Here is a 27,863-nt window from a genome sequence, read left to right on the forward strand (position 1 = left end):
TTTTTCACAGTCCACGTACAATAGAACTTTATATCTCCCCACCATTTCGCACACCTTATCACATTGACCATATCTTTCAAGTTGCCTGTCAATGTTCCCGCACCGTTACTTGCTGCCTCATTTTTTCTTCGTGCAGCCAAAGACAGGAATGAGCTCTCTCACCACATTGTAGCAATCACCTGTTGATCAGAGTTTATGCAGAGCATCACAAGCCATTTTTCAAGCTGATCCATGTATTTTTTGTATGTTTTTTTTTGTAACCCCTCCCTTTATGTAATATCCCTCAGAGGGCCATTAAGGTAATAAAATGAAATGAAATGAATGATAAATTGAAGGTGATTGCTCGGGTGGGGAAGTACCTTGTTAGAGTGCCTTGTGCCATGTTACAGGTTGTATCAGGGTTGTATCATGCAAGCGACAACAAGGGAAAGAAGGTGCTGCTACCATTATCTCCAAAGTTCTGAAAATGGCCGCTCTGTAGGTTGAAAGGCCCGCTTAACAATGCTCCTGCGATCACCTTCAAATCGATCCCGACTTTACATCAGTCCTTAGGTGTCCTCCCCGTTGCGTGGCTCATCCTCGAACCCCATTACATTTGTGTGGGAGGTTCAAACATGATTTACAACATGCTCAGCGGCAGCGACGCGCTGCAAGATAACAGCTGAGTAGTGCATGCTGCTGTGTGCCGTGACCCAAGAGACTGCAGTTCACATTGCGCCCGAATTTCGCATTACGAAGTATAGTTATCGTCACCCATTTTTTTGCTTTTGACAGATGTTGTAGGGGATGCAGGGATCCAGGGGCCTATTTCATGCGCATTTTTGTTTCACTTTTTTTAAATCAAGATGCAGTGGGTTGGGAACCAGAGCTAAAAAGGGCATGCTATTTCTTTCTCTCCCTGCTCCTATCTGCACATAGATATTGTTACAGGGGGAAGAAAGGGATTGGCAGAGAGAACAGTTTTGTAGTCCTTGGAATTGTTTCATGCAATTTAGCCATGCAATGCTCAAGACATTTTTATGATCCTTGTTCTCGTAACACGAATGACCTCTCCTCCTTGCCCAACCTTCTCGTGCCAACAGCAAATGGACACTGGCAGCGTGGAGGTGGTGTGCCAGGAATTGCGGCCACTCAACCCAGCACGGTCGGACCTGCCTTTCCTGCCCAGGGAGTATCAGCAGGTATGGTACTCTGCTGTTATCTCCTGAAATGTTGGCAGGGGTGATCAAGACACATTTTTCGGGACGGTTTTGAGCATTGCTCATGGCTGAGATGCAGAAACAGAGCAATGGGTGCCATTGTGCTTGACAAGGTAAAACATGAACCTGCTGTGATAAAGGCGCCATTTTCTGGACAAGTTCAGTACCTGGGAGCGAGGCTTGTGCACAATGCACCAATCAGTGTACACCGTGCTATCCGGGCCCGACTCTTGCGACAGTAGTGAGGGACACTGCTGTGACAGTGGTTTCAAAGAATTGCTATCCTCTAGTTTTCTCCCTAGCCCTGTCAGCTACCCCTCCCCCCCCCCCTTTTTTTTTTTCAAAAATTGCAAATTGTTTTTCTGTGTGCGTTGCACATTTTTGCACTTCAGTAGCTTAGAAACGATCAAGTGAGCTGATAGTGCAAGGATTTATTAATGTGCAAACATGAAAATAATTGGGACATTAGGCGGTTAAATTATTTTTTTTTTCATGTAGAAATTGTTTCTTTATTTTGTTAAAAGATATGACATCCTGTGCCTACAGAGAAAAAACAAAGGTGGTAGTGCAGGTATTTACAGACTTAGGTACATTTCGACGAACCAGGATTTCACTTTCCTTACCCTTATCTTCATACCTTGTGTCCGCTGGAGCTTCTTCATTTTGATAGCATCCACCTCTGTGAAAATGCAACAATAGTCATGTCTATCGCTAGAGGCATTCTTGAAAAAACCTTGCCCAGAAAACTAACAGTTTGGTGTTTGTGAAATGGGTTTTCAAAATGGTTGCTTGCCACTGGTGCCACCAAATTTTAATGCGACATAAAATTAGTTCCAAGAGATGCATAAAAAAAACTGCTTTTGTTATTGCACTCACCCGGGTTCGTAGTATTGAAAAACACAAAGATTGCAGTTTTATGACTCACACTGTTTTGTCTGTTGTTCCACCAAAATGGCTAATCGTTTCTAATTATCTCATGAACTAATTGAGCAAGGCATATTTGAAATCAGTGGGAAAAAAACAGCAGGTCTGACGAATTTCACAGAGTTTACTTGAAAATTAAAAGAAGTTGTTTTAAGACGAGTGTCCCCCCCTAATTAAGCAAACGCGCTGTTCGTCGCTCTCCTTCCTCCTGTTCCCCCCTCCCTGCAGAAGCGGGAGCCCCTGCGGCTTCGGCACCGCTACCTGGACCTGCGCTCATCGGAGATGCAGCGCCACCTGCGCTTCCGCTCGGAGATGCTGCTCCGCATGCGCAACTTCCTGGCCGACAAGTGCGGTACGAGGGGCAACTCTTTGGCTGCTTGCCTGCCTGCCTGTCTCCTTCCTCCAACTACAGGAGCTGCGACTATCTATATGCGCTGTATGGTTGAAACTTGGGCTCTTGTGGCTCTAAAACAGCAGTCCTAACTTCCCCAAATAAGTAAGGCTTCCCTTTTACAGCAGCTTCAGTCAGATTTGTCGGGGCTTCTAGATTTCACTGCAATGGGAAACAGCAACACCGAAACTACCTGCGGGGGCTCCTTCAAAACTATGCCTGGTCTCACCACATGACACGTCTACGCAGATTGTGGGGGGGGACCAGGAATTGCAAAGGCCCATACCTTTCTAGTATACCTGGGAAGCCATCTGCCGTAGGACGGAAACCACATGCGTGCTTTTGGCACATGCACACGCTGAAGCTTTTTTCCACTTGTTGCAGGTTTTTAGTTGTAGCTCAGTGAGTAGCGTCCTTGGAGAATCATTGTGATCACATAGTAGTACATCCTTTTCCAGTCACATCTTGGGGGGGGGTTGACCATACGCATTTTTCTTTTACCATGAAACGCCTCTAGTGGTATCCAAGCCATCTGCGATTCTTGTACATGCACACGTCTGGCCTGAACTTGAGTTTACAAGTCATGGGAGTGGTAGCCAAAACTAACCCTTGCGCTGTCTGGTTGAGCGGCACCTGCTATCAAGACCGTGCACAGTGCAGGCGCAGTGTATCAGTATAGCACCCGTGCCACTATCGCCTGCTCTTTTGCAGTTGCCTGATGCGCTGATAAATTGGTGCCAAATGAAACTCTCCAGCCATTTCAGGCTGCTGGTTAAACACTTTCTGTGGAAAGAGCATGCTCGTGTAATCAGCGGTAACTGTTTTCCACAGGCAAAGTTGGTGTGCTAGTCCTTGTCTCGTGCTTATAGCTTTTTTTTTTTTTTTTTAACATCTCTGCAAAATATACTGAAGTAGCCGAAAATCGGTTTCCGAGCAATACGGTGGTGCAAGGCTGTGTTTCCCTAACCGGCGAAGTTCTCCTGGCGCTGATTTATTGAAGCAAGTGCCGGTCACGCAGAAGCAAGTGATAGTGGCTTGCATGTAATACTGATTGGCCACGCCTGTGTAGTGCATGAGTTTCAACAGCAGGCCAGTGTTCGTACAGGTCCTTGAAAACCATAAAAACCCTTGAAATTGGGAATTCAGTTTTCAAGAGCCTTGAAAACTTTGAATTTTTTCCTTCTCCTTAAAAACCCTTGAATTCTTTGGGAAATAAATAGGCCCGGATATGTGACCTGCTTTTTATGGCTTATCATTGTGGCCCTGCACGCTCCCCATCGAAAACATGATTCCACAGTTTCAAGCCAGCTTAGGAGTATCAGTGGGCTGCTTTATGCAAGGGCTCGTACCGGAATGAAATACCCGTATCAGATGAGAAGGAAATTAACACAAGTCCCTTTCCCATGTTACATACTGCTTTTTGCATTGCCTCGTCCTGCTATTTATTTTGAATATCTGTTGTGCCCTACCATAGCTATACCCCACGACGTTTCGAAAATGCACAGTGCTGATCCCTCCAGAATGACATAAAAATGAACACAGATAAGCAAGACTTGGAATCTAAATGTGAGAACACAGTGCATCTATCTTCTAAGCTTTGTTGGAATATATCTTATTTTGATGCGTGATGGCGGGCGGCAGAGTCAGTAGAACCCGAGGGGGGGGGGGGGGGGGGGGAAGGGATGAAGGATGAACACAGACATTTAGGGGATGAGAATATCGGCAGGTATTAATTGATGATCTTCGCTATCCGAGACTGAGAACATTAAAAAGTTAAAAAGTGCAAAATGGCATGTTTTTCGTAAAGCTCTCTCATTATTATTGTGGGTGGCACTAAACTTGACCACTTCCAAAGGCAAGTTGTTCCAAAGAGATTTATCTCAGTCTTCAGTCATGTTTTTTTTTTTAAACCTAAACAAGCAAATGTTTTGTGCGTGAGCAGAACAGTAGTAGAACAGTTGGCACATGTTCTCCCCTGCACCCTTGAAAATGCCTTGACAGGGCCTTGCAAGTCCTCGAATATCCTTGAATTCTTGTATCTGAATCCTGTACGAACCCTGGCAGGCACCATGGAACCAGACGTCGCAGCGGTTAGTCTTCGCCACCATTCCCGTGGTCTGTGATCTTTAGCTCATGGCAGTACATGCTTGGGCACCTTTGACACCAATATGAATGCAAAATCTTTTTACCGGCTTGCAAGCAGTTCTTCGAGCATTGAGACCGCTCTCACGACAATGAGAATATATTACCTAATAACGAACCGCTTTTGGAGCTTATTCGTGCACGTTCTTTTGTTTTTGCAGGTTTTGTAGAGGTGGAGACACCAACTCTGTTCAAGAGGACACCTGGAGTAAGTGGTGCTGCTCCTTCTTCTTTTTGTTTTTTTTTTTAATGTTAGCAAGCTCCTGAACTAACCTGTAGAGTCAAAAACTTCGCAAATAAATTTTTGTTCAGCTGTAAATAAAGCTAAGCAAAACCAAGCAGCCTTCATCTTAAAAATAAGTTTGCACTTGTTGTTCATTACGTGTGCAGGAGGAATTGCAGTCGATGGAGCAGAGCTCTAAGTACGAACCATGATGCAGGTTGTTAGCGGGTAACTTTAGGTGACCAATTTGCATGTTGTAGTTGGAAGGAGGCAGTGGTAGTTGTGGGACATACGTGGGCTTCAAGGCGAAGCTAGTCCTTGACATTGTGAATGTAATCTAACCAAGGTGGTGGACACTGTAGTGATAGTGATTGTGGCGAAGTTTGTCGCTGAAGCGGGACTAATACGATGCACTGGGACGAAATGATAGATTTCGGCAAGGTATATGCATTTTACAAAGGTGCAACAGGAACTGTAGATTGAGGCCACATTTTATAGCAAGTTCGCCCAAAGTCTGATCGTATCCCGCAAAGTTGCCGGAATAGCAGTGCTGCATCGTTATGGGTTGGTTACATGAGAAATGTTCCACTAGCTACCAGCAGCGGCATTCTCTACAATGCTGTCTCAAAGTGCCGCAGTGGCTCCGATTACAATCAATGTGTGAGGAGAGGTAGTGAATGTTATCAGACACAGCGCAGTCACATGCAGCGAGATTGGCATGGGGATCTGGTGTAAGAGGATAGAAATTCAGGTAGGAAAAATCTTTGTATAGGAAGTTGGTGTTATAAGATAAGTGGCAGCCTATTGGTGTACCCTGCCCCAGTTCTTACTCTCGCTCCATTTTGAACTCGCAAATGTGTTTATTGAAATTACCTATTCATTGATAGCTCCATGGCTAACAATTGTGTCGCTATTTGCCCCTATAACTAGTTTTGTTGTATTTTTTAAATGCAAACTTGTTTAAATGAACACAAAGACTTGTAAGATAAACGTTACTTTATTTTATGGTGTTGTGAAAGTGCTTTTGAAAGAGGTACTGAAAGAACCACCACAGGTGTTTTGTTTGTTGCTTATTTGGAACTGCAGAGTGCAATTTGACTGGCTTCACCCTTTGTTTCAGTATTTCGAAGAAGTATAGTCTTAGCTTACCTGTGAATTAGCTTAGAAGAAAATAAAAATTCAGCACCCTCCTACTCTGTAAAGAAGAATAACCAGCAGAGCTAGGTGCAGGGCAAGGAGGGCAGGCGTTTGTAATTTGCATTTGGTTACCCTTCCTAGTTAATTAGCTGAATGAGAAACTACTCGAACATGCCTATAACGCACTATATTTAAGTGTTTCAGATTTCCCAGTGTTAGAATCACTAAAGTGGCGAGAATGGTGGCACAACAGAACCGGCCCATATTGCGAGAATTTTTTTTAGTGAAAAAAAAAAAAAAGAATGCGTGCAAATTGGCTGAAACGACTCTGAAGGTGGCTATAGCATTCGTGACTTTATCCTGGCAATCTAAAGACTCCCTTTGGTGCCTCTTTGAGATGTTGTACGTCCAAAGTGAAATAAATGTCAGCAGTGGTAATGGCGTAGTGCTGACCCCCGGCACGGCTGTCACATGTGTTCTCTCCAGGGAGCCCAGGAGTATGTAGTGCCGACACGGCTTCCAGGCCAGTTCTACGCTCTGGTGCAGAGCCCCCAACAGGTGAGACCTTGCACAGTATACTGGAACAGTTCAACTTTGACCGCAGCAGTCCTTTTTGTTGTGGAGGGTAAAAACGAAGACGTCAGTGTGTCGAGACTTCAGCGCACGTTAAAGAACCCCAGGTGGTCTGCATACATTAACCTGCAGCCCTCCACTACAGCGCACCTCATATAGCCCAGGAGTAGCCATGACGCATTAAACCGCCAAAACTTGAGAAATTTTGATGTTCCCAGGCAGCACAGTTTTTGCAAACTTACTTCTTGCCAGCCGAGTTCGTGCTGTCTATCTGTGGTCATCACAAACTTGTGGTCATCACAATTCCGTCAAGAAAACAGAGTTTTGGTGGGGGTGGTACCACTGCAAGACAACGAATGCGTACTAAAATCATTTGGCTGTGGTCGTCTGTCTAATGGACTGAGCCTACTGTGTGCAGATGGAGTCAGTGCAAGTTGCCCAAGTGTGCATCCTTTGTGCTGATCACTTGTTGATATCTGTGATAGTTTCGGCATAAGATCTGTACCTTGGTTGTTCCTTTTTGGGTGGCCGCGCACAGTTCAAGCAGCTGCTCATGGTCGGAGGCCTGGACCGGTACTTCCAGGTGGCCCGGTGCTACCGGGACGAGGGGGCACGGCCCGACCGGCAGCCCGAGTTCACGCAGGTCAGTGAACAATCCGTCACCTGCTCCTATGTCTGTGGTGGGGCACATTTAATTTTAAGGCCAGAGTCTTCAGGGCTTCACATGTGTGAAAAACTGGCATTGTTGTTGCTATTTCCTGGCACACAAAATTGTTGCTGCTGTAAAGAGTAAATAGAAAAAGACTCCTGAGTTTGTACGAGACTTAAACCTGGGTCTTCAGAGTGGGTGCTGAGTATGTTACCACCATGCTACCTCATCACGCTGCCAGCGGCGAAACAAGAGTTCATCTAGTGGATGCGGTACGGAAGTCCTGTCACGTGACACGTAAACATGACGGCACGCACGTTCAACAGGTACACCTCAGCCACAGAGAATCTTTTTGGGAAAAGTGTGGCGTGAGGTGCCGCCAGTCAGAATGTCAAAGCAATTCGCACCAATATACGAAAAAACAATGGTGGGGAAAGAGACGCAAATGTGGTGTACGTATTAGTAAAGGACTCTTTGATTAGCATTACCTTCAAAGCATGTAAGCCAACGTAAGTGCATCGAGGAATTTTGTTTTTGTGTGATGAACGGTGGTGCGTTCATTTACTGACATTTGAAACAAGAAAATCTGAAATTTTGTTGGGCTGATTTGAGTTGATGTGTTACATGGGTTAGTGAATATAATGCAGTGGCTAGGAAGGGCAGAATTGTCGTGGCTTCCGAAGACGCGAGGGGAGATGGTGGAAATAACTCTGCCGACGCCCGCAGGTTGATGTGGAGCTGTCGTTCTGCAGTGCTGACGACGTGATGCTGCTCACCGAGGCCCTGCTGCGTGCCAGCTGGCTGCAGCCACGGGGTTCTTCCGCCTCCACCCAAGACAGGGAGCAGCAGGAAAAGGCCCTGGCCACACCCTTCCCACGCATGACCTATGCCCAGGCATTGGAGGATTACGGCACGGATAAGCCTGACCTGCGGCTCTCCTCCATGCTGGTCAGAGAGACAGAGCACGCACTCGTTTTACCCTCTGCTTGCAATTACAGTAACTTTTTTGCGTGGTCCAGTTGGGTTTGAGTTAAGGTTGTATTGTGTAACATGCACGTGCAGCTAATATTGCCTCCATTGCAAGGGTGCACCTTTTATTTGGCTGCATGGTCTAGTTAGAAGTTAGCATTGAGCTTTAGGCTAGTCAGTGGTTCCGCAGAGCAGGATGAGAAATGGAGCACCTCACCAGTGGATTATACTAGCAAGGAGCTCCAGAAGATTGGGGAGCGTGTTGTTGCGCAGTGCTTCGGTTCTTTTAAATAGAGCTACGCGCTCATTCAGCCAGCTTATCTGCACATCATGCGTCATCTTGTAATCTCGCCGCACACTGTTTTGGGCTTAAAAGAGGGGCCTTGTGCATTCATTTTGCTACTGGTGGGTAACATTTGCATTTCATGATTTTTCCTACAGAGGTTCTACAAAGCGAACATGTATTAGTCAGTGCTCCTTGCAACTTCTGTGTTGTTGTGGCTGGTAGTGTAGTTACTTCGATCTAACATGCTCTCGATTCTAACACACAGCAAATTATCACTACCGGAAACAAAAGCAACAGGAGAAAATGTTTCTTCACAGTACGAGTTATTTGCAAGTGCAAGGACTTCATCTATTGACGTTCTTGGACGGTTCTTCATCACCCTCGAATAACAACATGCTGTTTGTGCTATGTACTTGCATTAGAGTGGCACCTCCAAACTCAAGTCACAAAAACTTTCAATAAACACCCTTGGTTGGCGTATTTGCCTCTTCCTCAAGTTTAACCCAACCAGACAAAGGTCTGTCACAGATGTTCACATTCAAGAATAAAATATGTGCAGCAAAATTCTGTCAAGAGCAATTACACTGCTTTCAAGGGCAGAAACAGAGCACATTGCATGGTGTTATTTTAGCAGCTTTTTGAGCTTTGGAGAGAGGGGAAGGAGGAGGGGGGGGGGGCAAGGAGAATCACTAAATTTTCGAGCAAAGAAAGTAGGGGTGCTTGCTATCTGCGACAGTTTCTCTCTGTAGTCTGGAATACCGTTATCTTGTTGCGTGCAAAAAGATAAAATGTTTTACTTTGGTGTTGGTTGCCACTGGCTGCTCAGTGTTAGATGCCTTGCTTGCTCGAATGCACAGCTATGGTTGACCTGCTGTGTCGGTAATGATAAGCAATCATTAGCGCAGTTTCAGCTGGTACTTGATCATACCAGGCATGCCATTCTTGGTTTTATTTTCCCAGGACAAATGTGCATGCTAGAATAGAGTAATTATATTTCATGGTGTAGAAGCTTTTGTACCATCATCACTGCTGCATCCATCATCATTCGGCGGCTCACTCGAGCTGCTCACTCACTCGAGTGCAAGTTTTAATGGCTCACTCGAGCTGCTCACTCACTCAAGTGCAATTTAATGGCTCACTCGAGAGCCATTAAAACTTGCAACCTCTGCTGTTGCCTCTCAGTACATAGAGGTCTTTGTCCCTCAAACATGGCATTCAGCGTCTTTTGTACTTTATTTGTGGAGATACACACCGACACACGGCACAGGCGTATGCAAAAGGACTCAGTTCTTCTAAAAAGCTTCTTGTGGCCAAGTCACAATGTGTGTGAGGCAAGATGTGCAGAAAAATGCTGAACGCATCGCTCATAATGGATAAAACATGCATCGGCAACTGTGTGAGTTTCTAGTTTTTCAAAGCATGACAGGGTATTTGGGAAGAAGGGCACGAGTGAAGAGGGCTACAGCAAAGGAACTGAGGGAGCGCAAAGTCGTGTAGGAAGAGGTGATGATGAGAACCATGAGAGGTGCACAAGAAGGAGCTTTCAGGGAAAGTTAATGAGGGTGTGTTGCGAAGAGAGAAACTCAGTGTTCAGCAGGAAGAGTAGTGTGAAGTGGAATAAGGCAGTTGTGTGAGGTTTGAGTTCAGTGATGCGATTGACAGTCTACCGTGAATTTCTTTTCTTTTTTCTTTTTTTAAGCATAAATCCAGAGTGTCTGTCTTGGTACTTGCTCTGACTACTCCCCCACCCCCTTTCTTTTTGTGGGTCATAGGCGGCAATTAGTGGTGCTACAGAAAGTGCACTCTGCTAACATTGCATGTTTCTAATGGATTAGAATTGGCTGATTCGTCTACTTGGGTTCTTCCATTCCTTTTTTTTTTTTTTTTTGTTTTGAGGAATGGGTGTTAGTGTGACAAGGAGTCGGAGGAGATTGTTTTCGGCATCAATATGAAGTTGTGGTGAGATTCGTGATAGAAAAACGGTCTCTGATAAAGAACCTTTATTTTTTGGAGGGTTTCCTTATAAACCTGTTACTGTATGTCTGCGCCTTTCAGCATCAATTCTAGCTAAGTGAATCAATCTAAAAAATAAAATTTCGTAAGAAATTGTGAAAATGTCAAGGGGAAAAAGAAACATCCCCCTCGCGAGGGGCACGATCAAATGCAGAGCATTTCGGCGGGGGGTGCGCTTGCAAGTCGTATGGATTACGTATTGGTTGTTGTTGTTGTAATTGTTGTCTTCCAGCCCCCTGCCGCGGCTATGACGCAACGTGGAGCGGCTATGACGCAACACAATCTAACACAATTCACTTTAATCCAATCCAAACCAAGCCAATCCAAGCCAAGCCAATCCAAGCCAATCGAATCCAATCCAATGCCCCTCGCGAGAGAGTGTTATAGTGCCGAAATCGCGCCACCACACGAACGCGTGATGTTGACGTCGAGATCACGCCAGATGTTAGTGACCGGAGCGCGCGAACGACATATGTGGTTTAAGCGCGAACCAACCGCGGCGAGAGAGCACGATGCGAGCGCCCCCACCTGTTCTTGCGCGCGAACCAACTGTTGCTCTGCACGAACCCAACGCGGCGAGTGAGGGTGTTGCGCACGTCCCCACCTGTTGTGCGCGTGAACCGAACGCGGCGAGAGCGGGCGTTGCGAGCGGAGAGAAGGCGAGGAGGATGCGGGGGAGAGGGCGCACCTGTGGCCGACGGTTGAATGAGTCAAGGATATAAGACGCGTTCGTAAGCTTTCATTCTGTGTCGGCTTTGTGGCGCAGTGGGTAGAGCAGCATGTACCTTGCGTTTCGCCCGCAGAGTCGTGGGATCGAAATCTGGCGCCGGTAAGTATTTTTTTTTTATATAGTGTAGGGGGAGCGATGCGGACTATGGACGCCAACGCGGGTGACATCGTGAGTTACTGAAATGCTCTGCATTTAAAAGAAAAAACTTATGCAGTGGTTGATTGTTACTGCAAGCAAGTAACCTTTTCCTCATTACCATTTCCTCATTTTTGTGCAACTGTTGAAGTCAGCAACTTAAATTATATCAGCGAGTGGAATTAACAAGAAAATTCTTTGATGCAATGTTTCTTTTCAAATTCTTTTGTTAGATTTAAGGATGAGTTGATAACTGTGTTGCTGCCTCATTATCGTCATAAACTGTGAAGCTTGTGTCATAATTGCATGTAATTTGGGCTGCGTTTTGTACTTGCAGCTGCGAGATGTGACTGCAATGTTTCGGGAGCCACACTCTGGGATCTCGGCCGCGCTCACTGGTCCGGCTCAGACGGAGGGGAGCTCGGTTCTGGCCATTGTGGTACCTCGGGGAGCCGTGAGTGCAATTCACCACATCCTTTTGTTTCCTGTCTGTGGCAGCTGTGTTTTTGCTGCTGGGTACCGCGCAATTGAGGAAATGCGGCTGCTGACAGGGAAACACCTGCTGCAACTCTTCGGGATAATGTGGACATTATGCCTGTGCCATACTGTGATGTAAAACCACTCATCATAAAAAAACTTCTGGGCACTTGGCGGATACATTGGGATACGCAAACAAGAAACAAGCTCCATGCAGTTAAACCAACTATAGGCAGACGCACAACAGGAAGGCTACACAGATTCGTTTTAACCGTTTAACCGTTTCACTGTTGGACCCGCCGCGGTGGCTCAGTGGCTAAGGTGTTGCGCTGCTGAGCACGAGGTCGCGGGTTCGATTCCCGGCCGCGACGGCCGCTTTTCTGATGGAGGCGAAAAGCAAAAACGCCCGTGTGTGCGAGATTTCGGCGCACGTTAAAGATCCCCATGTGGTCAAAATTAATCCGGAGCCCTCCACTACGGCGCGCCTCATCGCCTGCGTTGCGTCGGCGCGTTAAACCCTAAAATCAATCAATCAGTTTCACTGTTGGGTGTTTCTGGCCGTGACGCACCCCCCGTGTCGGTTTGGTTTCAGGAATGTCAGGGAACAAGCATAGCCATTTATTTGACTGTGATTGCACCTGGAATGTGACGCATCGAAAGGGTGGGGGTGAGAAATTGCCTTTATTCCACATCATATTTTCGGTTTTCCGTGCCCGCTTCCGGGACGGCGGCTCCATCGTTTTGTCATGAGAACCTGATGCTGTGGAACTCAACCATTCCTTGGATGAGGAGCTCACCAAATACGAATCTGAGTTCGGCTTGTATTTTTAATCGGAAGAGCCATCTTTCCAGTCTGCAGTCGAAGGGCCCATGCGGTCAGTCATCTGAAAGTAACCGCGCGCACGGAGGGGGCACTTTCAGCAGCCCGCACAATGCACGGAAATGGCGCTTTCTGAAACCAAGAAGGCAGATAGAGATGGGAAGTGGATACAACATGGATACAACAGCCTCATTTGCTGCTGACAGCGTCAAGCGAGGACGCGGCGAGCGAGCAAAAGCTGCAAACGAGTCACATTTCGTCATATGGAAAGGCAATGGCCCGCATGCCTAACTTGGCACTTTGTAGCAGACGCGTGAACAGAATAAAGAAACCTACAAACCTGCGGCAGATGGCAGAACAACCCTTGCACCCGTAATCGCATATGCCTCATGGTCACTGAGTCCGAGAAAGTAGAGCACACGGAGCAACCATGTCCCACAGCAATGAAGGGTGGGTGTGATCGCTCTGTACTCTTCAATTTACCGTATTTACACGATTGTAAGCTGACTCGAATGTAGGTCGACCCCCAAAAGTTGCATCTCTCAAAAAAAAAAAAAAAATGCGAGCGCCGCCTAGAAAATTGTATCACAAAGAGAAGCTCTTCGTCAGCCCACACGGCGGCTCTACCATCAATGATCGATGTTCCCACAAGAGCTGTGCGCTCGCGGTATGCGCGGTAGGTGCTAAAAAAGAAAAGCTTTTGTATAAGCACCCAGAATAACCATGCGCTGTGGGTTGAGCGGTAAAAACACATTCGCTGCGAGATGACAACCATCGAAGCAACCCGCAGCGGCCACTGCCGCGCGATATCAAAACAAACAACATGGCGGCTGACAAAAGCGGCCGTGCGCCATTTACTTTTGACCGACTAACCTCCCACCATTGCATTCAGAAGTGCACTGAACAATGTGATATGATTTGAGCTATGTTAGCGCTGCTCATTGAATCAAGGGATTCGCTAATACTCATTTGTTTATTAGAGACGAATAAGACGCTTCTTGATGCATTTTTGCACGCGATTCGTGCGCGTCGGCGTTGAGCGGGCGACTTTTTCACGCCCGCGTTGCCGATTCCGCGCACGCTGCAGCTTCTAGTTCTACGTCGGCATAGAGGAAAAAAAAGTTTTTCTTCCTCCATGTACGTCGGTATGACGCGTGACGAGCGCAGCAGGGGGAGGAGCCTGACGACTTGCCCCAATGAAGAGGCGCGCTTTTCATGGCGGCAGTTTGAAAGCGCTCGGGACAGCCGGCTGACGCCGCCGGAGATGTTTAGGCTTACCACGGTGGCGGATATTTGATTGGCGCTTTCCCTAGCGGCGCGGATGATGCTTTATAGTGTCGTTTTCGACCACATTATCAGCTCCTTTCCTGCACAAACACCTTCGATATCTTATAGAGCGGTTAGAAGCGGTCGCTGGAGCTACGCGCACCTCTTCGCGGCTGGTGACGCCGCCGATCGCGTAGCGCGCTGCATGCGGGTGGTATTCGCGGCAGTGTCAGCGTGGCGCATTTTTGTGAGCAGAAAACGCCCCATGTGGTTCACACTTTATTTAGACCATAACCATGGGAATGAGGGTGCAAAGCTGTGCCCACCTTGTAGCACCCCCAATTTCTCATTTCTCTTGCCGTTACTAGCGGTAGACGGTTCGATTTCGATTATAAGTCGACCCCCCAACATTAGATTGTCAAATTTGAAAAAAAGGGTCGACCTACAATCGTGTAAATACGGTATGTACCAACATAGCGTGGGGTGGAAAATACAAGCTTCTAGAAAGATTTGACAGATGGCGCAAACAGTCTCGGCACGCTTTGGAGCTCATTTTTAAACACATAATAAAGAACATACTGGTACGTCAGTTACACCGTGGGGAGGAAACACAAAAACGTACCGGTACGTCAATGACAGCGGAAGGGTTAATAGGGCACACATATGGCAAACGCGGACAAGTTTTATATGGGAGATCACGTCCAATTTATGTTAGATTTGTGTTGTGTACTCCATGTGCTAATTGAATGTAGAGAACTCGAAACAGAATGACGCAGGCGTTTCACCGACCTATACACAAAACACATACAACACGCAGCGCACTTTTTATCAGATGAAGCAATAGTTAATGTCACGAGAGTGTGAGCTTACTTTGCGGACATTGATTTTCTAAAGAAAATTTTATACTGTCTGTAACCATAGCCTGCTCCTCTGTCATGAGAACAGCGCTGAAGGCTTTCTTGGTGATGGTCAGAGGTCTCGCCTTTTTGCCTTGCAAACCGTTCGTCTCGAGGCACCGTGTTTTGAAGGCCCCACGTACTGGCATGCCCCAAACTGTTTTTATATGTAGTTTTCATCACTAACCGCTGGCCCTATATACCAATTTTTGGACAAGCACCTCTAACCCGCACACATTGGTGCTCTTTGGCCAAGTAGCCTTTGAACCACTAAAACACCAGCATCATTATCATCCCACTGAATTTTGCGACTTCATTGCATCAGCATTCTGAGCATTTGCATTTTTCAGACAGCGCATGTACTTACCACAGTCTTGCCATTGTTGTGAGTGAGTGAGTGAGTGAGTGAGTGAGTGAGTGAGTGAGTGAGTGAGTGAGTGAGTGAGTGGGTGAATAGGTGGGAGGGTGGGCGGGAGGAAGGGAGGGAGGGGGGTTTAGTACACGCTTCAAGTCCGAAGTACCCATGCAACGTGGAGCCAGTGGGTAGCAGGAGATAATACCTGTGGCACAGAATTGGCAGTGAATTTAGGCTTACCTGGCAGCTGCGGTGACGTCGCAGGTCACGCGAGTTTTCTTTTGGCATGGCATGGGGTTTTCCTGACTAATGGTGAATTCCAGTGGCAGATCCGGAACATTTTCAGAGCAACATTTTTGCCCCATTTGAAGCAAACACTTCCCAAAACCAAATTCTTTTCCAGTGGCAGATCGAGCGCTCCGCGCTCCGTCGCAGCCAAGGTCGCTCCGTGGAGCAAAAAAGTTGCCCCGCCGAAATCGGCGGAGTAGTCTAAAACGTGCCTTCTCTTCTCTAGTGACATTGTTATCATCATCTGCTCCGTCCCTTGTTTCAAACCGTCATGGCGATTGCCCTGATGAATGCGCTTAACTCTTTCGCTGCCGCCAGAAAAATGGCCGATTTTTAGGGGTCTAAGAAAACATTTTTTTTCTGCTAAAAATTGTTTAGGCACTAATTACAGGAACACGAAATGCAGATTATTTAACGACCTTTCCAATAACACCAGTTTTTTAAATGTTTTTATGTATCATAGTTGTGAAAAAAAATATCGAAATCAAAATTTTTGTCAAGTTGTCCAAAAAAAATGATAAAAAAGGAGTTGTGTATATCAAACCACCGGTAGTAGAAAAAAAATAGAAAAAACATTTTGTAGAGAAAAATCTCAAAAACACACCCTAAGAAAAATGTGAACTTGCGCGGAACAGTTTGTCAGATATAAAAAAAATGTTAGCACGCACAGTGCTCATGTCATGCGGTGAAGCCCAACCTCCAATTCAAAATGTGCAATTTCGGGTGGTTCTCTGGAATAAATCTGGCGGTTTGACATTATCAGAGGCACCAATTTGCCCCAAATAACATGAAAACATCTTGTCAATGACTGACTTTGCAGTTACAGCAAGCACAATATTTGCAACAAGCACGCGATGCGGAAAAAAATGCATGAAGTTGAAAACGGAACGCCGTGGTTGCTGCTTGTTGACGTTCACGGTCAGTTATCTCTCAAAAACAGAAAGTTGAGCTTTATTATCATCTTCTTACTCGCAATTGTAGCCTTGCTTGCAAAAATGAGGTACGATGCGCTAGAATCGTGTCCTGCGAACTTTATCCGAGTAGCAGTTGCGCGATAGAAAAGATCAGCACAACAAGCCTCCTCTTGTGCAGCGCCACCTAACATTTTTCAAATGAAACAGTACAAAAACTTATCGGAGTCTCCGTCCGAATAGACAGTTCAACTAAGCAGCAACATATACCCTCGTATGGAAACGAAACTGGAAGGCGAACAGCTGGCGCTGTAAGGCAGATTGAAGCGCTGTCCTCGGCGGAGCAGATATCTAGCGACTGGGTGTGATCTTGCACCTGAACTTGCACCTGAAGTTCTTATCGCAGAAATCGGGTTTGAGGGGGGGGGGGGGGGAATCAGGAGCGGCGTGCTTTGTTCGAGGATCAGTCGCGGACGCTCAAGGTGCCACGGCAGGTAACCTTGAGGTTGGGTAACTGCGTAGTAGCGCTAAATATGAATTTCGGGATGCAGAAACGAAACTGAAACTGTTGTAAACTGTTCGCGAATAGTCCTGGGGTAAGTAGAACTACCACAGAACTTAGAACAACGTGCGCAAAGGCAATAAAGCTGCCTAAACTCATAAAGTAGCTTTGCAACCAGGCACTGCTTGACATTTTCAGCCGATTTCTGGGATTATTACTGTCAGAGCATGAACATGACAATTGAAAATCGTTTGCTGGTTCACCATTCACGCCCTGATAGCAAAAAACAAATGCTGGTGCAGAGTAATTACGAGTGGCACATATTCTTCTTCGATAGCAGTGACGTGCGATGACCACGCCCTTTTCCACACCCGGGTGATTCAAATGCGTGTCAAAAATCACGTTTTCGTTGCAAAAACGAAAACAAAACTGATTTTGAAAGGCCATTTTCTGATCTAACTCCAAACAGCTTTACTTGTTCGAGCAACACCTGGAACGCTATGAGAAAGCGGTCCCAAAGTATCGATCAAATTGATAGATTTTGAATAGGCGAGGTAGCGAAAGAGTTAAATGGCCACAGCCACAAGGGGAAAGTAGATGCTGCACGGAGTGTAGCGTTCATGCTTGCTACTTAATTAATTAAGGAAAGCGAGTGCGACTCAAACAGCTACTCAAACTCGGAGTCAAGTGGTGGAGCCCAGCTCGAATGACAACTGCATGGACATGGCGTGTAAACACACCTTTGGCCTTTCTCTTTTTTCTCATCTGCGTGCAGAAAGGCCGACGAAACTTTTATCATGGGCGGTGTTGGAAGCCGTTGAGACTAAAGTATCTTCATCGGGAAAAAGCCGATGAAAGGACTTTGATTGAGACTGGGAAAGGAGAAAGCGCTTGCAGGGAAGCAGGCAGTGTTGGAAGCGCCCGTCGTGAAGGCTGCCAGGAAACTCCTGTTCCCGTTATGCTTTGACATTTTCTCCAGCGGGAGCGGTTGCATTCCAAAGGCAGTTTCGGAGTACCTGCTCTTCGAGGGAGCAGCATGCTCTGCGGTAAAGCTCAGCAGCCACTTATGATCTGCCATTTGAATTCACCATAAGTTCCTAATTCCCACGTGTTAAAGTTTTGCTTCACTGCCATATCAGCGCATCTAAGGTGGTGCACCCTTCACAGGAGTGCTCTTCTCAGGTCACGAAGCTTTTTGTTAACGTGCCACAGAATTACACTGGTGAAGGCTGTGAGGGCTGTCACTCCAAAATACGTTCCCCATGCAGCTACGTGCAGCATTTAGTATGAGCTAAATTTCAGGCTTACAGTTACAGTGAGAACTGTATGAGGAGGGAACTCTATGAGGGAACTATGAGAACTGTATGACTTTACCGAGAAGATGGCAGGCGAGAAGATGGACTTTACCGAGAAGATGGAGAAGATCCTGGCAGGCTCGCCACTTTTGTTGCGCTAGGATCGTGCAGAACCCAATGAGAAGAATGCCGGACGCACACACAGGACGGAATGTATTTACAACCTATTTAGCCACTCAAGGAAATGAAGGTCACTCAAAAGAAGAAATGTTCGCAAAACGGGTTCGGTTAGCTTTCCACGGCAGTGGCTGTCGCTAGACCCGCAAAACAGTTGCGTTGAGCACGGCTCACAGGTATGTCTTGCTGGGGCGCAGTGGTCGTCGAGGGTGATGGTTGCAAACTTGGCCGGCCGCTTCACGGACAGGTCGCCAACGAGCTGGTGTGGGACGCTCCGGAACACCTCCGCGACCAAGCACACCAGGCCCGGAAGTCGTGGCCAGGACTTAGCAACTCGTCGGTTCGAGCAGGAGCATGGAGCCGCTGACGCACCACGAACGTCGGCCTCACAGCAGCAGAAACCCTGGCTCGAGCCGGAACGTGACGATGCGGGAGAGCCTTGCGATCACTCGTGCCCGAGCCGCACCCAGACGGAAGCTCGCCTTGGTCACCGATGGCGACGGTCTCGTAGCGGACGGCACGTCGACCGTACGTCTGACGTGGGAATGCCCAGTCCAACCGTGCCCTGTCTCGGTCGCCCTGCACTTCCCGGGTTCGCAGCGCTTGCTCGCACCACGCCCTCGTCTTCTTCTTCTCCGTGGCGTCCTTTTTCCAGCGGCCACTTGGAGTCTCCCGCGATGTGAAATCTTCTTTCACTACTTTCACCCTGCCGCCTCCGAGCCACTCTTCACAATGATGTTCATGCGTTATATGGTTCTCACTGTTCAGTTCTTTGTGCTCTGAGTGAGAAATGAAAATTTGTTTTAAGATTCTGGATGGGCTATGGTACAAAATTAGTATTTTTGACACTTTGTTTTCTGATTACAAGAGGCCCAGCATTAAAAATTGGGCTGCTACTATGGCTCAACACTGCAGCATTGTGTTCGGGATACAGGCTATGTGGCTGGGTTGGCCTGCTAGCAAAATATCAACTGCATTTGCGTTTCGCCCAGCAATTAATGTCACACCGGATTCTGTCCAGTATGTGTAGCGAGGTGTTGATGTTAGAGAGAATGAGAGTTTCTAAGAAATTCTGCTAATGCTGCTAACTCTGAAATTAGACAAAATAGGCGAAACAGACTGCATATTTGTGTGTCGTGTGTTAAAGTACACTAAATAGGTGAATCTTAAGTGCATAGGGTAAAAAAAAACAAAAATATCCTCAAGGCCAGCATCCCCCTAAACTAGCTTTTTTAAAAAACATTGTTTTATGGCCCTGTCTCTGTTCTTTTTAAAAATAGCTACAGCACGAATATAAACAAGGACACAGAAAGACGACGGGACGAGCTTGTTTATATTCGCACTGTAGCTATTTTTAAAATGAATCACCAACTCGCCCAACAGTACACCTTGTCTCTGTTCTTTGCTTCGTGTTAATCTGTGAGCTAAAATGGGAAACATGTCCCCCGAACAACTGTGAAGCAAAAGCTGCAAGGTGGCAACACTCGCCACGCTGGCTGGCATCTGGTGGGTTTCTCTATTGCAACACTTGGTGACGATTGCAGGGCATGCTTCGGAGGCGGCACCTGGAAGCGTTCAAGAAGCTGGCTAGGCAACAGCTCCAGTTCCAGGTCAGTGTGCACCAGTGTTGTCTGGTGAAGGATCTCAGCGATGTGCGAGCGCCATTGTACTCACCCTGCAGCCATGGGAAGAAGTGCAACCCTAGTTCCTTGCAAGGGGAAACATCTAAATTGTCTTCCTGCCCAAGTTAGTCTTCCCACTGTGTGTGCCACTTGTGGGGAAAATGATTGCTGTTAGGTGCTTGGTTGGAGTCTGACAGCAACCTTTAACAATACTTGCTTGGCTGGCTGTAGGGGCTGAAGTGGGTAAAGGTTGGTGTAAACAAACAGTTGCCTTTGTTTTTAAAATTTTTGGTTGGTGTCAGGAAGCTATGGGAAGCACCGTAGTTTCCAGTGTAGATCACTCTAGCACTACAAAACATGCTGCAGGACACAACTTGTTAGCTCTGACGAAACAAGAGTGGCATGCACTGTGCTATCGAGAAACATAAACGTATTATCATGCGACATTACGGCATGGTAGCTGGATCAACTGGGTATGGAGTGTGGTGTGTGCACCCAATGTCTTGAACTGTTCATAGGATGAACTTTCGGCTCTGAAGTTCACATGCCAAAAGCTTACAGTGACACATCGTCTTAGTTATGTTGACGTCAGCCTTACTGAACGAACAAGCAGAAAAATTTGTTGAGGTAAAGAGGCATGTAAGTACAACGTACTTATCGAAGTAGCGAGCTGCCTCTGACTATTCTTTCGATCCTCAGAATATCTAGATCGGTTACGTCGTCGGTAATCACTCTCTTTTTTGACACTGGGAGCCGTGTGGACACTCACCACTTTTTTGCTGCTCTCACTTATGACCGACCTCCAGGTTGGTCATAGAAAAAGTATACGAACAGCACAGAACGTTACAGGAAGAGGCACTACAGATGATGTCACTGATTGTAATCTAAGAAACCCATTATGGTAAGCGGTATGGGTGTAGCTTTGGTGCACTAGCACCTATTCACATTGGTTGACTGCGTGCAGTTGGTAGCAACAGTGGGGAAGGGGGGTAGGAGGTCCTGTTTAAAAGGTGATGCCCTTTTGCTGATGGGGTGCGGATAAATGGCTTGCACCCCGTTCCAGTTTTATGAAGCCACCTCGTCTCTTACCCTGGGGGAAAATAAAAAGACAGGACTGAATGTGTCCTTCATGGAGTTGCAGTGTAGTAGCAGGCTGCAGCGTTTGCAGCTTCTGCGAAGTCACGTGCCTTGCACTCTCTCATAGCAAGTAGTCAATTGCAGTGCATGTGCGTAGCCCCCAAAGTTCTTTTTTTTTTGGCCTTTTTCATGCAAGCGGGGACATAAATTAAGATCTTCTAGTCTTCCATTTAACATTGTTTTCCTCAACCAATCATTGGATTGCTCTTATTTCATTCTCATTCTCACTCAGAACTGAATCATAGACAGCTTGACGCCATGCTACGTCAGTGAACAAATGTGTCCCCAGACTAGTTGAAATGCACATTGCACTCTTTTACGCTACCAATTTTATTTACGTACCATGCTAACAGGGTGAAACGTTACGCAGGGAGTTCTGGCAGAGGTGCCATTGTCTGCGCAACAAGAGTCGCCATCAGGGGGCAAGAAGCTCCTCTCCTTTGAAGCGCAAGGGCAGCTGTCGGCCATGGTGGAGGCTCAACCTGGGGACTCGCTCCTTCTATGCGCTGGCCCCACTGAATCAGCGGTGAGTAGGACGTTGTCAAAGAAAATTGGCTCTTGAGATGCCTATGCTGAGATTCGTGAAAGACAAGTAGCAGAATTCGTAACGATGTGAGGGGGTGGGGAGCAGGAGTGTGGATGCTCGTATTTTTTTAACCAGCTCTTGTTATTGTGAAAACTGCGTTGCACTGGAAGATTCTCTTTATGTAGACCCGCTCAAGTGACCTTTTCTTAGTTCATTCAGCTACTACTGCCGCTGGAAGTTTTGGCAGGATGGAGCGGATAGAACAAAAATTTGAAGCAACCGTGATGCAGCTTCTAATGGAACTTCGAAGTGTCTTTGGTGACAAAGTGCACATTGTTCCAGAAACGTTTTACCGCAAGAGTTTTTTGCAAAAATGTGGTATTGCTGGAGGCAAAAAGTACCATACTTACTCGATTCTAACGCGCACTTTTTTTTTCGGAAAAATAGGCCGAAAAATCACATGCGCGTTGAATCAGATACGAAACCGAAACTGCCGAAACAGCTGAAATTTCGTCCCACCCATTGCCATCGCCATCTCCAGATGCGCCACAATATTGGAAACGGTTTTTCGGACGCAGGAAGCCTAGGCGCCGAGGCTTTTCTATTGGCATTCACACAAATCGTCAAATTGTTCCACTTGCGCGCTTGATAAGAGCAATGGCAGCAGCGGCAACGAAGGTGCGCCGCTTCCACGGCTTACGAGCGGCTCCCACACGTTCACAACGAGCGGTTGGGTGAAGCGTGCGCCTCTGGAGAAGCTTGAGGGATGGACGTGCGAGGCGTGGGCCACTATCCCATCGACCATGGTTGAACGTTCGTTCAGTAGTGTGGCATCGCGAACGCGCTTGATGGCACCGATGTCAAGATGTTGTGGTCAGCGGGAAGCGACAAGGAGCTCTCGGAGAGCGACGAGGAGTGAGATGAGTGAGATTACTTCGGGAAATAAATCGCCCGTTTTTCTCGCATTCGTTTTTCTTGCTCACAAAGTTCCTTGCATGTTACAATCAGAGGTGCAAGTTTTTTCGGTTTCCTTGCCTGGAAAATCGGGGGCGCGTTAGAGTCGGGTAAGTACGGTATAGTCACCAATGCTGGCTTCCAGTTTATTGTGAGGGGAGTGTACAAGTCTTTGGAAGAGCCAACGTACCACATGGTAGGGGATGTATTTTTTTCTGCTGCTGCTGCTCCTTTACGTGTGGATGGGTATCTTGCTGCTAATGCCAAACCTTCAGTGCGTCGTCTGGTTTATAAGTTACCTGAAATAAGTTACCATAAATTGAATGAAATGCCTGTGGTAAAAATTGCCTGTCATCTTTTCTCATGAGATCAGGACTGTGGGCTGACTGCTTACACTGGTACTGTTCTTGCAGGCTTATGCTCTAGGCCTGTTTGCTGAAGTAGCGATAGTTAGTGGACCATTGCAGATGGTATTTGCCCAGTCTGTGTATGCCCTTGTCGATCCCCTTCTCTGTGTGAGACCAGATGCAGTTTTGCACTGAATGCATAGTATTTTGTTAGGACTGCCACTTTTCCTGCCTGCTTGTAGTCCAACATAGATTTTCATACTAGTATGTACCAGAGCAAAATGTGAAAAGTGTTCGCGCTTCAGCGAGTTTGCCGTCATGTACCGGGTAGGAATGTTCCACTTGTCCTTGGCTTGGCTTAAGTTACCAACAAACTCGAAAGTTGCCTATGATTAAAAAAAAACAGCAATATCAATGTAAGGTTGTTTTATTAACAAAAAAATGGAGCTCCGAAGGATTTATTTGTCAGAGATTACTTGAAGGCTTCATGCAAGACGAACAAGAAAAAAAAAATTATTCCTTTGTGTTGATTTGGCTTTCAGAACGGAAAGAATCCATGTGCCTAGCCAAGCTAAGTTGCAGAGGAATGTTGCTAGGTGCTATGGCGGTGCCCTTGGCAGCATGCAACTGCAACAGCAGGTTTCTCTCGAGTATGTATTAGGATAAAACTTTGTGCAGTACCTGTGCTTGCCACCTTCCCCATTGGAAAATGTGTCGGGATGGTTCCTTGACACACATTCAAGAGGAAACAACAGGAGGATAAAAATGAAGAGTGGCCATTTACACTTGGTTCCTAAGATTCATAATGTAGGACCCCTGTGGGACAAGTCCTCCTTTGCTAGGAGCCTGTTGCCATTTGGTGGTTGGGGGTCTGGTCAAAGGGGGCGCTGATAAAGCATGGCAGAGTGAGCTTTACCCAGTATTTGCAGATTTATTTTTTGTTTTTCTAAGTGTTAATGAGCGAGCTGTGTGTCTCCCCCTCTCTCCCTTTCTCTCTCTCTCGCGCAGAGGCAAGTGCTGGGTCGCCTGCGCTTTGAAGTCCATGAGGTGCTGTGCGAAAGCAGCCTGGCCGAGAGGCTGTGCCCCGACGACTTCCGGTTCCTCTGGGTCACCGACTTTCCCCTCTTCTGCCTTGACGAGGAGGGTAGGGGCCAGGGCTTCCACGTTCATGCCTTGTCTGCTTGTAGGCTGCACCCACGAACCAGGACATTAGGAGCTTCTGTTTAATGTTAGCAGTGCCTACGACATGCACTAGGGCACAGGTTTTGACACTGGATTGCAGTGAAGTCCATTGCTTCCCTCTTTCTCACATCCATTTCTCTCAGTCAAACCCTCGAGGCATTGCAGAAAGCTTGCTTTGCTGCAAAGCTCATTAGGTCTTCCTCTGACTTTTGGAATGTGTGCTGTTATAAGGTGGAAACTTTGTGCAACACCAAATCTGTGCAGTCAAGCACAAGCACAAAAGATCTGCACACAATTGGTGCATGGATAACTTTTAGGAACAAGAAGAGGTTGTTATGGCAATGTACGTCGCATGCTGAGCCAGTTCTGCCATTAGAGTCCCCACCAAGTCTTTAATAAAATAATACACAATGTACTCGTGGTTAAGAGACAGTCTCGGGAAAAGAAAGGACATAACGGCTACTTTCTGGCAGATAAAAAAGTGGCACTTTAGGCTGCCATACCATTGCAGGGCCACCAGGGTAATTGTTCAATAGAGCAGCCCATGCTGTACTCAAGCTAACACCCCAGGAGGTTTAGAACGATAAGGTGAGCTCATACAGTGATGATGAGCTCGTCATCATTACTCTCTTATTTCTTGCACTTCTGGCTAACCCATGCAACTACTTTGGTACTACCACAAGAATAAGGAAACCTCTGTTCTTTTTCTTGAAACGACGGTTTTCTTTAGAATGCAATTGGCTTCAGCATTGCTCAAAAATTTTTCAACTGAAGCTCTTCTGCATTAGATATTCCAACATGAGGACAAGGGGTAGCGCAGTGTGGTCCCTTGCAACCATAAACACCATGGCATCCACAATAAGCCATTGTATTACTGTTAGTCTGTAACTCAGAACTGGCATTAGCTCCTCACGGCAAGAAAGCTTGGCTTGTTCCCATGCTTCATTTTCACAATATCGGCAGAATAGTTCTTGTTTCGTCTTCCCATCTTTTTATTGTCCCTTTATATTGGATATGGACCCTGTGGTATTGTGGTTAAATTTATTTCTTTTTCTTTTTTTGCCCAATCTGCCATGTGTCTTATTTTTAAGGACAGGAAGAAAGACTGGGCTTTACCGTGCATTAGAACCCACGCAAAAAGTTGACCAACATTCTCGTTTACTCTACCTTGTGTTTTTTACCTGCAGAGTTAAGTCATTTTTGTTGGCTAGTTTGCTCTTACTACTCCATGGTCAGGCAACATTCCACCGCAGTGTGATTGTGTCTGTGGTGACCTGATGATGCACCTGGCCAAATAGAAGCAGGGAAGTGGTTTCTATGAGATAGCAGTGCAGTTGGTAAATTATAAGACATTTTTATTACTGTGAGTGAGCAGTCTGCGTGTTTCTGTGAGCAGGTGCAACAGGTACATGCGAAAGTCCACGAAACCAACATTTTGTGGTGGCCATCCTGTGGCTGATGCCACCGGTGTTTGTATTATCCCCACAGGGTCCGTGAAGTCCAGCCACCACCCATTCACAGCACCACACCCTGACGACGCCCACCTCCTGCACACCGATCCCCTCAAGGTGGGCAAGAATTGTTTGGCTGGCTGCTTCCTCTGTCTGCCTCACCTTGGAACAGAAACAGGCTAGGCCCATGGTTGTATACTTACATTTTACTATTCAAGGGGTGATGCCAAGACTGTGTTGTGGTTTTGTTGCGTCAATGATAGCCATTGGCTTGCTGGTAGCAGGACGGAACACATGCGCATCTATGTCATCTTAAATTAGATAAGTAGCCTCGAGGAGGCCCTGCAGACTTCCGTTTGGCTTTTTTGATCCCTGGAATCTGTATGGGCTTGGAGACCTTCTAACAGAATTTTCATCAAAGGGGCTCATGTGGTTGGGAAAGTTTACAAATAAATTGTAGCTGGGGGTGTGGGTTGTCAGCTACAGTGCTGCAAAAAACATTTTATACAAGGTGTGTGTGTCACTTCTCTCTCTCTCTGTAGGATCTAGATACCCTTTTTTTGGGGGGCATCTACAGTGCCTGTAGATATGACCCCTAGTCTATTGCTTGCTACACTCTTGACACAAAATAGCGCGGGGCCTTCAGTGTGCATAGCTAGGCAAATGCGACAATGGAGACTTGGCATCTTCTCCTTCCAGAGCTCCTGCCAGGGCTTAACAATCACAATGAGCTAAGCAACATCACAACTTACTCTTTCCTTGTCTGTTACTCAATTGCAGGTTCATGTGGGTAACTGAATGTTGTTCTCGGTTATTCATTGTTAAATTGCAACTGTGAGATAAAGACCGGGCGTGGGCTTCTCTGCCGCCGTCAATTATGCTATTGGCTTTAGCAATTTAACTATATTTATTTTAATGCACAGCAACGAATCAAATGCAAAACTTAAACCGCCAAGTGCAAACATTTAGTCAAACTGGGAGGAAAGCTTACAAAGGTATTCTTATATCTGAAAATGAAAAATTCGAAACAATCCCGAAATCTAAAAAATGCTTCCACACTCATAAGAAAGCAGTTCAGAGCAAATTGATGTCCATGCTAGAACAATTTTCTAGCTAGGAAGAATTCCTTGAAGCTGCGTGCCACTCGACAAAGGCAGTTCATCGGGAACACCAGCTTTTAGCAGACAATACGAGTTGCTGCACAGCTTCTCCATCAAGTCAATGTCCTGACCCTTTGTTGGGTGAAATGTCGATCTTTGCTGCCTAGGCAGCATGAAATCATACCCAAATATGCAATCTTCCTATAAATTTAAGATTTAAGACAAACAGAGTCAATGACACCAATAAAACAGATAAACCAGCCACTGTAGAGAGCAGAGCCAGGCAAACGAGGGAAGCTAAAGCAACCGCGGAATTGCTGCCAACGTTCCATCTATGGTTCATATTGCCGTAAACCATGCCTTGGTAATCATTTGTGTACATTTTGTTGGTAGTTCCAGGCTGTGCTGAAATCACAGCATCAGCTTGTCCCTTGCGGCTGTGCCCGCCTATCTTGTTTGATAGAGAAAGAGTGTAACCCATGGGACACTCACTTAGACTGTTCTGGCTTGATCGACAATGTTCTCATTCTGACTGGGTGTTTCTAGAAAGGACTGCACTCCCCGATAAATGCATGCAGACCGAAGGCCACGGCATCTGATTTGACAACAGTCGACTGTGTGCATCATTTTGCTTGGCTGCTTCTTCAACGATTGCTAATAAAGCCGGGGCACCTTAGGGGCCTGGCTGGTCATCGTACCTTATCCAGGGTCACAGTATGACACACCGGAACAGAGGCTTTGAAAAGAAAACCACTTCCCCTGGTCGGGATCGAACCTGGGTCCCTCGCGTTACAAAGCTAATGTCAATCCCATTGCGCCACTGAGGCACATGCACGTGCAAAGTGTTAAAGGGGCCCTAAATAGGCTGCCAAATGTTACGATTTTGCGTGCGCGGTCACTGGAGTACTATCCAAGGAACGTCATCCCGCAAAAATTGTTTAAATGCGTTAAGTATTAGCCGAGTTATCGCTCATTAAAAGGGGCCACCCATAAGGCCTGGGGCTCTCCTCCTCTAGTAGCTCCTCCGAAGCACTGTGGAAGCCGCGACGTCATCGACCCGGCGCAAGACCACCGAGAGAAACAGGGCAATCCATCACCCTCCTTGATGTACGTGCAGTCATTGGCTGCGCCAAGCCCTGCGCGCGCTTTTTTTTTTTTAGCACTCAACGCGCATGCTCCGCCCACC

At 46.7% G+C, this 27,863-nt stretch overlaps 1 protein-coding gene across 4 annotated transcripts in view; it reads left to right on the plus strand.

Annotated features, from left to right (window-relative positions):
• Positions 1-27,863, plus strand: part of LOC144178003 (aspartate--tRNA ligase, mitochondrial-like) — a 42,882-nt gene that overhangs the window by 8,285 nt on the left and 6,734 nt on the right. For all 4 annotated transcript variants that reach the window (XM_077705551.1, XM_077705549.1, XM_077705550.1 and 1 more), the window contains exons 4-14: positions 1,083-1,181; positions 2,352-2,475; positions 4,818-4,864; positions 6,503-6,574; positions 7,128-7,232; positions 7,965-8,186; positions 11,709-11,825; positions 19,903-19,968; positions 21,488-21,643; positions 23,953-24,088; positions 25,615-25,694. In XM_077705551.1, coding sequence (XP_077561677.1) covers positions 1,083-1,181; positions 2,352-2,475; positions 4,818-4,864; positions 6,503-6,574; positions 7,128-7,232; positions 7,965-8,186; positions 11,709-11,825; positions 19,903-19,968; positions 21,488-21,643; positions 23,953-24,088; positions 25,615-25,694 — 1,224 coding nt within the window. The remainder of the gene's footprint in view (positions 1-1,082; positions 1,182-2,351; positions 2,476-4,817; positions 4,865-6,502; positions 6,575-7,127; positions 7,233-7,964; positions 8,187-11,708; positions 11,826-19,902; positions 19,969-21,487; positions 21,644-23,952; positions 24,089-25,614; positions 25,695-27,863) is intronic.

Source organism: Haemaphysalis longicornis, unplaced genomic scaffold, assembly GCF_048455015.1.
Source record: "Haemaphysalis longicornis isolate Haplotype H1 unplaced genomic scaffold, Haemaphysalis longicornis Haplotype H1 scaffold_37, whole genome shotgun sequence".
Taxonomy (NCBI): Eukaryota; Metazoa; Arthropoda; class Arachnida; order Ixodida; family Ixodidae; genus Haemaphysalis; species Haemaphysalis longicornis.